The 12,923-nt window shown below is 40.1% G+C and overlaps 1 protein-coding gene across 2 annotated transcripts in view; it reads left to right on the top strand.

Annotated features, from left to right (window-relative positions):
• Window positions 1-12,923, top strand: part of LOC103092745 (carcinoembryonic antigen-related cell adhesion molecule 5-like) — a 203,878-nt gene that overhangs the window by 176,817 nt on the left and 14,138 nt on the right. For both annotated transcript variants that reach the window (XM_056796419.1, XM_056796420.1), the window contains 4 exons: window positions 6,882-7,157; window positions 7,541-7,792; window positions 11,091-11,366; window positions 11,745-12,068. In XM_056796419.1, coding sequence (XP_056652397.1) covers window positions 6,882-7,157; window positions 7,541-7,792; window positions 11,091-11,366; window positions 11,745-12,068 — 1,128 coding nt within the window. The remainder of the gene's footprint in view (window positions 1-6,881; window positions 7,158-7,540; window positions 7,793-11,090; window positions 11,367-11,744; window positions 12,069-12,923) is intronic.

Genomic DNA, 12,923 nt, shown 5'->3' with positions numbered 1-12,923 from the left:
AACAGGGACCCAAGGACTGAATGCAAACTCTATCAAAATAACAAGGAGAAAGGTCAAGGAAGCTGAAATATTTCTAATTTATTCCTACCAATTTGGAAATTAAACCCAAGACCGCTGACCAAGGATGACCCAAGAAGTAAGCCTGGTGAGCCTACTGGATGTGCCCCAGAGATAGACCTTGGACACATACCTCTCTCAATGGCAAGGCCTACCTGCCAACTAGTGATAAAGAATGGGATCTACTTGGGCCATGAAGGCTCAGGGAAAATTAGTCCCCATTGGCTTAGCTTCCTAGCCAAAAAGCATATCTGAGCTTGAAGACCACCTTCAACATTCTCATTCTCATCTTGCAGGGCAGGAAACTCCTAAGGAAAAGGGAGAGCCCAAAGCAGGGAATTCCAGAATCTTCAGTAAAGGGTATGAACAGCTTCCTGGGGTGCAAAACACAGTCATTGGCATGAGAGATGTTATTGTGGGTTAAAAATCTCTAGACTTGAACCAGGTCTCTCTTGACTCCCAGGCTGAGGCTTTTCCTTTTGTAACCTGCTACTAACTGATCTATTTCCACTCTCTGTTAATCCTTTTCTTTCCTCTTCAGAGTTAAATTTTTTCTTTCTGAGCACAATCTCCCCATAGCCTGTCCTTAGTCCATCCTCTCCAGCCACCACCAATATCATCAACAAAGCATAGAGGTAAGAAACTGTAACAGTTAAAAGGTAGGGGAGACTGAGGCAGGTAGAAATTAGTTTCTCTCTGCAAGGAGTATTATATTTTATGAGGTTTATTAAAGGTTGATAATTTAAGAATATACAAGTAAGAAAAAACATGTGCCTAGGCCAGAGGCCTAGACAAGACCTCACCTACATTATGGAAAGAGCCACATCTGCCCCAAAACGGAAGTCTAAAAGAGACACAAAAGCCTTTGCAATCAGATTAAATCCCTTTTCTATCTTGGCCCACCTGAAAATTTCTGTGAGATTACAAAGCATTTTGGGGAAGTGGAGCAAAGGCTTGTGGGGATTGTAGTCCTGTATTCAAGTCTATTTTTTACAATTCCTCCGTTTGATCATTTGAAAAAAAAAATATTTTTTTCCAAAGGATCATGAAAACATAATCAATTTAAAAATTACAATAATTTGAGGATAAGAGAAAAATAAAAAATAAAACCAATAATTGCTGAACGCATTGACAAAAAGCCAGTTAGGGGGCAGTCCCCTTTAGCATGAAAGAATACATACAAATAAATGTTCAATCAACCACACCCAAAGTTCAATTTTTGTGCAGCTTGTGGTCTGGAGGCTTCTTCATGGTGGCTTCTCCAACAGTTCAGTTTTGAATTCAGAGAGGTAGCATCTTCTTTACCTAAACTTCTTCTCAAAAGGAATTTAAACTTTGCAATTTAAATAATGATATTTTTTTACATTACCCCCATTAAGTGGGTGATTGACAAATACAGAATCACTTAGGGATGCATGGCTGAGGTATGAGGTATATGAATCAATTGGTAAGAGATATTAAAACGATATCAGAAAAATCCAAATTAAAAAAAGAAAAAACTGGATGAAAATATAGACCATCAAAGTCTTATGTGTAAAAATTCCAAGTGAAAAGAAAAATAAATCTATAACAGGTCCTTGAATCAGGGCCCAATCAAAATGATCTAAGCAATGATGCATTTACCCAATCAATAGCCAGGACTACAGAAAGTTACCACACTATGAAAGGCAGAAAAGAAAGGGACCAGATTATAGAAGCCAAGTAGGAGCCAAGTTTGGGGATACTTGTCTGTGAGTATTTTCAGAGTGAGTGTGGACACAAGGAAAGCCTATGTCTAATAATGTTAAACACAGTAACCTCGAGTCTTCACACTAGGTTCAAGATGTTTGTATTGGCCTAGAGGTGCATCAATCCATCCTGAATTGGCTTTTCTTTGGCTCTGTGCAATGGCTCTTGTGTATATAGCTTGTCCTGGAATCAGACAGAATCATTAAGCAATGTCCCATAATTTTTAAATAATTAGTGGCATCGTTTTTATAGTCTCTAGCTTTTAAGGGCATGCATTAGCAAATGTATCTTTAACTTGTAGTACTGCAAAATCAAAAGGTTAAAGAAAATCTTAATACCGGTGACATGTGCTTCAAATATAAAAAAGAGAAAAAAATAAAAAAAAAACTGAAAAAGTATATTGCACATGCAAGAAAAATATAATAATAAAAGAGCTTTAAAAAATTCAAAAATTTAGCTTATAATCATTGACACTTTGTGTCAGCTAAGAAAATATAAAATATAAGGCTTTCTCACCAAAAATGTGATCCATTTCCTCTTTGTATCTGGCCATGATCACTGTGAGTAGAAAGCAAATGAATTGAGCAAGGTATATTTTTCTTTTTTAAAAATACAGTAGTACAAATATGTAGTTATCAAAATCCCCCAAATTCTCAATAGCCCAATTAATTACAATAGCAAACAAACACACTTTCACATTTCACATAAGTTGTATGACATTTAAAAGCCTATGAATTGATGGATATTTGTCACAATTTTTACAAATGTAGCAATCTTTCAACCTTGGTATTTAAACATATATTTTTAAACAAAGTAAAACTCATCTTGGGTTAAGAACATAATCAAGAAATCTATATATCATTCTGGAAAAAGTAAAATAGTGAGCTTATGAAGAGTATAAATAAAGGGGTGCTCCTTTTTTGGAGGCTTTTTAGGGGTACAAATGCCCTGAGATTAACTGCCCAACTTCCATTCACATATTTAGAAATGCAGGAAGGTTGGGGGTTATAAATAAATTTCACTTCAGCTACTATAATGGACCTTACCTCGTGGTAGGGGCAGGCAAAAATGACCAGAGATTGTTAAAAAAAGAAATTACAAAAATCATATTTAAAAAACCCTTAAAATAATTTGAGATATTTAGAATATTAAAATTTCCAAAGGTTGTTATACAATTATAACCAGTACTGAAGTCCATTTATGTAATTTACAGAGTCAAAATAGAAAGGCTGTTTTGTTTTTTTTTTTTTTCATATGGGCTTATTCAATAATATTTTTTCAGCACAGCTGTAGGGGAAAAACAACAGAATTTTAAAAACTCAGTACATTAAAAATAAATTCAATCAACTTTCAGTGTAAGAGAAAAATATTGAATCCAGTAACATATGAACTTAAAATCACAAAGTTAAACCTTAAACAAAAAATGCAATAGAATACAGAGATTTTTATAAACCATTGGAGTCTGAAATGCCTTAAAATATAGCCTCTAGTCTTTAAAGTTCCTTAGGTGTGTTTATCCATTTAAATATCTATTGTCGAGATCAGACGAGATCGGGCGCGTTCAGGGTGGTATGGCTTTTCTATATATCTCCAACACAGCTCAGCAGCAAGAACTAGAAAGAGAAATCCCATTCAAAATCACCTTAGACAAAATAAAATACCTAGGAATCTACCTCCCAAGACAAACACAGGAACTATATGAACACAACTACAAAACACTCGCCACACAACTAAAACTAGACTTGAACAAATGGAAAAACATTAACTGCTCATGGATAGGACGAGCCAATATAATAAAAATGACCATCCTACCCAAACTTATTTATCTATTTCGTGCCATACCCATTGAACTACCAAAATACTTCTTCACTGATTTAGAAAAAACCATAACAAAGTTCATTTGGAAGAACAAAAGATCAAGGATATCCAGGGAAATAATGAAAAAAAACACATATGATGGGGGCCTTGCAGTCCCTGACCTAAAACTATAATACAAAGCAGCACTCATCAAAACAATTTGGTACTGGCTAAGAAACAGAAAGGAAGATCAGTGGAATAGACTGGGGGAAAGCGACCTCAGCAAGACAGTATACGATAAACCCAAAGATCCCAGCTTTTGGGACAAAAATCCACTATTCGATAAAAACTGCTGGGAAAATTGGAAGACAGTGTGGGAGAGACTAGGAATAGATCAACACCTCACACCCTACACCAAGATAAATTCAAAATGGGTGAGTGATTTAAACATAAAGAAGGAAACCATAAGTAAATTGGGTAAACACAGAATAGTATACATGTCAGACCTTTGGGAGGGGAAAGGCTTTAAAACCAAGCAAGATATAGAAAGAATCACAAAATGTAAAATAAATAATTTTGACTACATCAAACTAAAAAGCTTTTGTACAAACAAAACCAATATAACTAAAATCAGAAGGGAAACAACAAATTGGGAAAAAATCTTCATAGAAACCTCTGACAAAGGTTTAATTACTCATATTTATAATGAGCTAAATCAATTGTACAAAAAATCAAGCCATTCTCCAATTGATAAATGGGCAAGGGAAATGGATAGGCAGCTCTCAGATAAAGAAATCAAAACTATTAACAAGCACATGAAGAAGTGTTCTACATCTCTTATAATCAGAGAGATGCAAATCAAAACAACTCTGAGGTATCACCTCACACCTAGCAGATTGGCTAACATAACAGCAAAGGAAAGTAATGAATGCTGGAGGGGATGTGGCAAAATAGGGACATTAATTCATTGCTGGTGGAGCTGTGAACTGATCCAACCATTCTGGAGGGCAATTTGGAACTATGCCCAAAGGGTGCTAAAAGAATATCTACCCTTTGACCCAGCCATAGCACTGCTGGGTCTGTACCCCAAAGAGATAATGGACACAAAGACTTGTACAAAAATATTCATAGCTGCGCTCTTTGTGGTGGCCCAAAACTGGAAAATGAGGGGATGCCCATCAATTGGGGAATGGCTGAACAAACTGTGGTATATGTTGGTGATGGAGTACTATTGTGCTAAAAGGAATAATAAAGTGGAGAAGTTCCATGGAGACTGGAACAACTTCCAGGAAGTGATGCAGAGCGAGAGGAGCAGAACCAGGAGAACATTGTACACAGAGACTAATACACTGTGGTATAATCGAACGTAATGGACTTCTCCATTAGTGGCGGTGTAATGTCCCTGAACAACTTAAAGGGATCCAGGAGAAAAAAACACCATTCATAAGCAAAGGATAAACTATGGGAGTGGAAACACCGAGAAAAAGCAACTGCCTGAATACGGAGGTTGAAGGGACATGACAGAGGATAGACTCTAAATGAACACTCTAATGCAAATACTATCAACAAAGCAATGGGTTCAAATCAAGAAAACATCTAATGCCCAGTGGACTTACGCGTCGGCTATGGGGGGTGGGGGAGGGAGGAAAAGAAAATGATCTATGTCTTTAACGAATAATGCTTGGAAATGATCAAATAAAATATATTTTAAAAAAAATAAATATCTATTGTCCAAAGGCAGAGTGGTAAGGGCTAAGCAATGAGGGTTAAGGGATCTGGTCAGGGCCCCACAGCTGGGCAGTATCTGAGGCCAGATTTTAACCCAGGACAGCATGTCTGTAGGCCTGGCTCTCAGTTTGCTGAGCCACCCATTTGCCTCCCCAAAGTTGAATCTTTGGGCTGAATCTTTCTTCTGGCATGCAGGTGAAATCAATGAAATTACCAGAACAGTCAAAAGGTATCCTTTTAAATAGTCCATTGCTTAAAAGTCTGTTTGAAAAGTCTGTTTCTTCTCCTCTCCCTTTTCTCTTTCCCCTGATGTGATCCCTCCTCCTGCCCCAGTCCATGTGGAGCCCAGGCCAACCACATGGAGTCAATACCCCCATCCACTCGGAGGCTTAGCCTAAGGGAAAATTACTTGTACTCCTTTCCCTCTCATCTCTCCCCTCCGCCCACATGGCCAATACCGTTACCAGCTGGTCGCAATGAGTCCTGAGTGATCTACTCCAAGGATCTGGGTGATGAGCCATCTCGTGTCACACTTGTGGGTCTGGGGCTGGGGTGATGAGCTATCTGGGTCTGAGGTCAGATGGGTGAGAGACAGACCTCAGGGGTGGGCAGGGCCGGGAGCTGGAGTGCAGACAAACAGGGCTGGGAGCTCAGGCACCAGGTGAGAGGCCAGGAGCAGAAGCAGGAGCCGGAGAGGGCCGCAGGCAGGAGCTGATCAAGATGGTTTTCTAAAAGGCAACTTGGAGATATGTGGCTTAAAAAAAATCATTATCTAGGCTAAAAAATTTGAGAAGTTCTCATCCAATCTAGTAGTCGCCAAAAACTGTAACAGTTAAAATTTAGGGGAGACTGAGGCAGGTAGAAATTAGTTTCTCTCTGCAAGGAGTATTATATTTTATGAGGTTTATTAAAGGTTGATAATTTAAGAATATACAAGTAAGAAAAAACATGTGCCTAGGCCAGAGGCCTAGACAAGACCTCACCTACATTATGGAAAGAGCCACATCTGCCCCAAAACAGAAGTCCAAAAGAGACACAAAAGCCTTTGCAATCAGATTAAATCCCTTTTCTATCTTGGCCCACCTGAAAATTTCTGTGAGATTACAAAGCATTTTGGGGAAGTGGAGCAAAGGCTTGTGAGCATTGTAGTCTTGTATTCGAGTCTATTTTTTATATAACCCTGGCTTCTTGAAGTCCAGGCCACGGAAACAAAAACTCTTGATGGTCCTGCCAAGCTAGAAAGGCCTCAAATCCAAGCCCAGGTGCTGCATTAAGGGGTCAGATATCCCCTGTCCAGCTTGTCTCAGCACAGAAAGATTGAGCACCAGGGGCTTTGGCTCCATGTGAATGTTTTTGTCAGCCACAGAAACTGAAGATGAACTTTTCCTAAGGCCTGGAGGAGTTGAGGTCTGCACCAGAAAATCGGGTGTCTTTGCCATTGAAATCACAGGTTCTTGGTCTCTGGCCTCCAGCCTTGCCAAGGTCTTAAACAGGTCACTTCCAAACCAGGTATTTGGTTGTAAGGTAAGAAAAAGAACCAAACAGTCATTTTCTCTCTATTTTCTGCACAGCGCCACTGTCCAAACCTACCATCAGCACCTCCAACATTGCCCCAGTGGAGAACAAGGACTTCTCAATGACATGCCAGGCTACGGGTCAAAATCACACTTACCGGTGGTTCATAAACAATCGTGCCCCATCTGGTAGCAGGCTACAACTGTCCCCGGATAAGAGGACATTCACTATCCGCAGTGTCACAAGAAGGGAAAACAAAGGGCCGTATGTGTGTGAAATCAAGAACCCATTTTATAGCAATAGGAGTGATCCCTTAACACTGAATGTTACCTGTGAGTAAATTTGTTCTTTCTATATGGTGCATGCTAATAGCCTGGTGCTGTGTTCCTACAGGCCAGGCTAATTCAGTCACTTCTATGAGTGCTAAATATGTAGGCTCTGAGGTTTCCAACCCTCTTAACTTTTCAGGAGCCCAGATTGGCCTTGTCATGTGTTGTGGTGGAGGGTGGCCATCCAGGGTGCTGAACTGGAAGAAAGCCCTAAAATCTTCCAAGTTCAGATTCAAACAAGAAAGGTAGAGAATGAGTTGTTAATTAAAATTCTCAGCTCAAGGGAGGATCAGGGAGACAAAGAGGTTCCTGGTGATGGGTTACAGACTAGGAGATGCCCTTCTTTCTTTCATAATCTCAATATGGAATCCTTCTTTTTCCTCCAGATGGACCAGATACCCCCGTAATCGTCCCTACAATTGATGCGTACCCTATTGGGGCAAATATTACATTGCTTTGTTCTGCTGTATCTAACCCACCAGCCCAATTTAATTGGTTATACAATGGACAACAGGTCAGCAACTCAGCCACATTCTCTACTATAACATTCCTGAGTCAGTCTGGAACCTATACCTGTCATGCATCTAATTCATTCACTGGCTTGCAGGCCACCAAAGACATGAATATTACAATCTATGGTAAGTAGCTGAATTGGACCCCCAACTTTGTGTTTGGCTCTCTCCTTCCCTGGCATGAGAGAAACAGAGATAAGTAACATTCTGCCCTCCTGGTCACATGACATGATGTGTTGTGGTAGAAGGAGCCCTGAGCTCAGAATTGTAAAACTTGGGTAGAATCCTTCCTTTCCTGTCTACTTTCTGTGTAATAAATGTGTCTCTTCCTTTCACAACCTCAGTTTCTTCATCTGGAAAAATGGATAATCTTTTGCTCTCTATATAATAGAATTCTTTGTGGAGAATGTCCTTTATACATGGTAGGTGCAAAAAGCATGTGAGTTGTCATCGTCATTCATGTTATTGATATTATATTATTCTCTTCTGTCCCAGTAACATACAACCTTCTTTGTCTCCCAACTTCTAGGACTGCAGCTTCAATGACTGCCCCATACTCTTTCCTGTGGTCTTTCATTTAGTCCATTTCCCTATGTGCTGTGGACCCACAGAGTGTTTCTAGTCTTGGTTAGAATATAATGTATTGTCATGGCAGGGATATTCTGGAGATGGAAAGGAAAATTTAAACTTTGCTTCCTTTCACACACAGAGATTCACGATTGCACCTATATTTTTCCTCTTTGTGGCATAAAATGTCACATGGAAGCATGATTGCTATTAAACATGGTTATTATTCATGTAAAGGGAAGATTGGCTTTAGCATCCAGTGGCTTTTCCACAGTAGAATCCCTGCTGCCCCATTAATTCACTGGTCTGGCTCTCCTATGAACAGATAAACAGACTTTCCACCCCCTCCCCCAAATTATTTGTAGCAGAACCATAGAGAGATCATCTCTGACCTTAGTTTCTTTTTATTTCATGCAGCTTTATGGTTACAAATCTTAGGGGCATTCCAACTTCCTGTCCCTGCCTCTGGGGACTTTCTGTGAATGGAGAATAGGGGGAAGAGATAGAATTGTGAAGTGGGAAAGTGACCTAGGGAAAGTCTGACTCCAACAGTATATATTGTAGAGAAGGGATGACTTTTTGTTGGCCTAAATCTGTACATAAGGATCCCCAAAGCCCACATTTTAATTCAGCATTTAAATTGTCTATATGTTCCTGTATTTTCTTTTGTTAACTAATTCCCAATTACCCTTTAATCTGTTTCACACTGAACTTGGGAGTGTTGTAGGCTATGTGTTTCATATTCTAAATGACCTTTTTATTAATTTATTTTTCCAATTAACTAAAATCTATTTTCTATCCCCTTTCTCACCCATCCCACTAAAGAAAAAGAAAATCCTTGTGAAAAATATGAACAATAAATAAAATCTAATTCCCATGCTCAAAAAATATCTGTTGCCACATACAGCCTTAGTCCATCCCATTTTTGAAGTGAGGCAGCTGTTTTCTTAGGAAGTCTGCAGCTTTTTGTAGGAAGGGAGAAACTAATTTCATCATGGGTCTTCTGAAATCCTGGTTGGTCACTGTACTGATCAGAGGTCCCAACTTTTTCAGTTATTTATTTTGAGAACATTGTTGTTATTGTGTAAATTACCCTCTTGTTTCTACTCACTTCATTCTGTATCAGTTCATACAAATCTTCTGATGTTTCTGTTCTTGAACTCATTCTGTTCAAATGTTCCTATTAGTGACTTGGAGCAAATGAAATAATACGTGTAAAGAACTTTGTAAATGGTGACCATTATTGTTCTACTGATTCTAGAGACAGATCAAAAGCATGAATTTCAAACTTGAAAGAAAAGAGAGAAAAGAAAAAATTGGGTGGAGAGGGATGGTGGAAGCAGATAGCATGCAGAAATAGCTCAGCAAGCTGGCACAGTAGATGGCATGTGATAAGATGAATGTTATTAGGGATTGATATCAGATTCTATCTTTGAGTACAAAAGTGCAAAGCATAAATAAGCATCTGCCTTGATGGGGCAATGACTGGTCACCATGCCACAGGAAAAGAGTTGAAGTAGTGAGTTGATTTAAAAAAGGGGAAATTGGAGACAGACTTTTATGCCATATTAGATAGGATAAAGAGACCTTGGGGATGTCTGAGAGGACCACAAACTTAATATCCATCGGTAGCATAACAGGGCAGTTGAAAAACCTAGTGGCTAGCTGATCTCAGATTTGTCACCTTCCTGACCAGTCGCACTTGGCTTTACTGGATACAAGTTGGAGGGTTACTCTTCCTCACCCTCAGCTTCTCAACAGGGACCCAGGGACAGAGTGCAAGCTCTACCAAAATAATAGAAAAAGGTCAAAGGAGTTGAAATGTTTCTAACTCAATCATTCCATTTTAGAATTTAATCCTAAAACAGCTAGACAAGGATGGCCCAAGAAGACAGTCTGGTGAGCTTACTGAATGTACCCCAGAAGTTGTTCTGGGACACACACTTCTCTCAGTGGCAATGTCTCTGCCTGCCAACTAGAGATAAGAAAAGGGCTTTCCTTGGGCCATGAAGGCTCAGGGAAAATTAGTCCCCATTGGCTTAGCTTCCTAGAATAGGACCATATATGAGTTTAAGAAGATAACCTTCAACATTCTCATTCTTATCTTGTAGGGCAGGAAAGTCCTAAGGAAAGGGGAGAACCCAAAGCAGGGAATTCCAGAATCTTCAGTAAAGGGTATGAACTGCTTCCTGCAGGCAAAACACAGTCATTGGCACAAGAGATGTTATTGTGGGTTAAAAAATCTCTAGACTTGAATCAGGTCTCTCTTGACTCCCAGGCTGAGGCTCTTCCTTTTGTAACCTGCTACTAACTGATCTATTCCCACTCTCTGCCTTTCCTTTTCTTTCCTCTTTAGTGTTAAAAAAATGTTTTCCTTTCTGAGCACACTCCCCCTGTGGCCTGTCCCTAGTCCATCCTCTCCAGCCACCACCAATATCCTCAACAAGAGGTAAGTAACCCTGGCTTCTTGAAGTCCAGGCCAAGGAAACATAAACTCTTGGTGGTCCTGCCAAGCTAGAAAGGCCTCAAATCCAAGTAAAGGTGGTATATGAAAGGCTATGTCATCCCCTGACCAGCTTGCCTCAGCCCAGCAAGACTGAGCACCCGGGGCTTGGGCTCCATGTGAATGTCTTTGTCAGCCACAGGAACGGAAGCTGAACTTTTCCTAAGGCCTGGAGGAGTTGAGATCTGCACCAAAGAAAGGGGTGTCTTTGTCTTTGCCATTGAAATCACAGGTTCTTGGTCTCTGACCTCCAGGCTTGCCAAGGTCTTAGACAGGCCACTTCCAAACCACTTATTTGGTTATAAGGTAAGAAAAAGAACCAACACAGTCATTTTCTGTCTATTTTCTGCATAGGGCCACTGTCCAGACCTATCATCAACAGCCCCAACAGGATCCCAGTGGAGAACATTGACACTGTCTCATTGACCTGCAACGCTACGGGTCAAGTTCGCACTTACCAGTGGTTCATAAACAATCGTGCCCCAACTGATAACAGGATACAGCTGACCAGAGATAAGAGGACACTCACTGTAGGCAGTCTCACAAGGGAACATGAAGGATCCTATGTGTGTGAAATCAAGAACCCATTTTATAGCAATAGGAGTGATCCATTCACACTGAATGTTTACTGTGAGTAAATTTGTTCTTTCTATATGGTACATGCTTATAGCCTGGTGGTGTGTTCCCAGAGGCAAGGCTAATTCAGTCCCTTCTCTGAGAGCTAAAGATGTAGGCTCGGATGTTCCCAAACCCCTTCATCTTTAGGGAGCCCAGATTGGCCTTGTCATGCTTTCTGGTGGAGGATAGCCAGCCAGGATGTTGAACTGGAGAAAACCTTAAGATCTTCCATGTTCAAATCCAAAATCATAAATTAGAGGATGAGCTGTGAATTTCCCAGCTCAAATGGGGATCAGGGAGACACAATGGTCCCTGGTGATGGGTTATAGAATCTGAGACATCCCTTCTTTCTGCCATAATCTCAATATGGAATCCTTCTCTTTCCTCCAGATGGGCCAGATAATGCCATAATTCTACCTAAAGTCGATAGGTACCTTGTTGGGACAAATATTACCCTGAGCTGTTCTGCTAAATCTAAACCACCTGCCAAATTCATTTGGTTTCATAAAGGAAAAAAATGGAGGCCCTCAGCGAAACTCTCTCTTACTAATGTGTCCCTGAAGCATGCTGGAACCTATATCTGTCAGGCATTTAACTCACATACTGGCTTGAATAGCATCAAAGACAAGAATCTTACAATCTATGTCGAAGAAAAGAATTTTACAGACTCTGAAGAAAAGAACGTTAAAATCAATGCTGAGTTTACAATGTATGGTGAGTAGCTGGATTATGTCTCCAACTTTGTGTTGGGCTCCCTCCTTCCCTGGCATGAGAGAAACAGAGATAAGTGACATTCTGCCCTCCTGGTCCCTTGGCACAATATGTTGTGGTAGAAGGAGCCCTGAGCTCAGAATTGTAAAACTTAGGTAGAACCCTTCCTTTCCTGTCTACTATTTGTGTAGTAAGTATATCTCCTTTCCCAGCCTCAGTTTCTTCATCTGAAAAAATGGATAATCTTTTTCTTTGCATATAATAGAATTCTATGTGGATAAAGTCCTTTTCACATGGCAGGTGCAAAAAGCATATGAGTTGTTGCCTTCACCCTTGTTATTGATATTGTATTATTCTCTTCTCTCCCAGTGACATACAACCTTCTTTGTCTCCCAACTTCCAGGACTGCAGCTTCAATGACTGCACCATACTCTTTCCTTCAGTCCATTTCCCTTTGTGCTGTGTACCCATAGGGTGTTTCCAATCTTGGTTGGAGTATAAGTTATAGTCATGCAGTGGGGCTAGCCTTAATCCCCTTTAGCAGGGAAATTCTGGAGTTGGAAAGGAGAATTTAAACTTTGTCTCCTTTTACACACAGAGGTTCACCATTGCATCTATATTTTTCCTCTTTGTGGCACAAAATGCCACATGAAAGTATGGCTGATATGAAACCTGGTTCTTATGTATGTAAAGGGAAGATTGGCTTTAGCATCCCACGGCTGGGTCCACAGTAGAATCACTGTTGCCCAATTAATTCACTGGCTCTCCTATGTACAGATGACAGACTCTCCATTCCCCTAATCACACTAGTGTGCAGCAGGACCATTGAAAGATCATCCCTGACCTTAGTTTCCTTTT

This window comes from Monodelphis domestica, chromosome 4 (genome assembly GCF_027887165.1).
Source record: "Monodelphis domestica isolate mMonDom1 chromosome 4, mMonDom1.pri, whole genome shotgun sequence".
In the NCBI taxonomy this organism is placed as follows: domain Eukaryota; kingdom Metazoa; phylum Chordata; class Mammalia; order Didelphimorphia; family Didelphidae; genus Monodelphis; species Monodelphis domestica.
The sequence above is the reverse complement of the archived record's forward strand: the minus strand, read 5'-3'. Positions and strand labels throughout refer to the sequence as shown.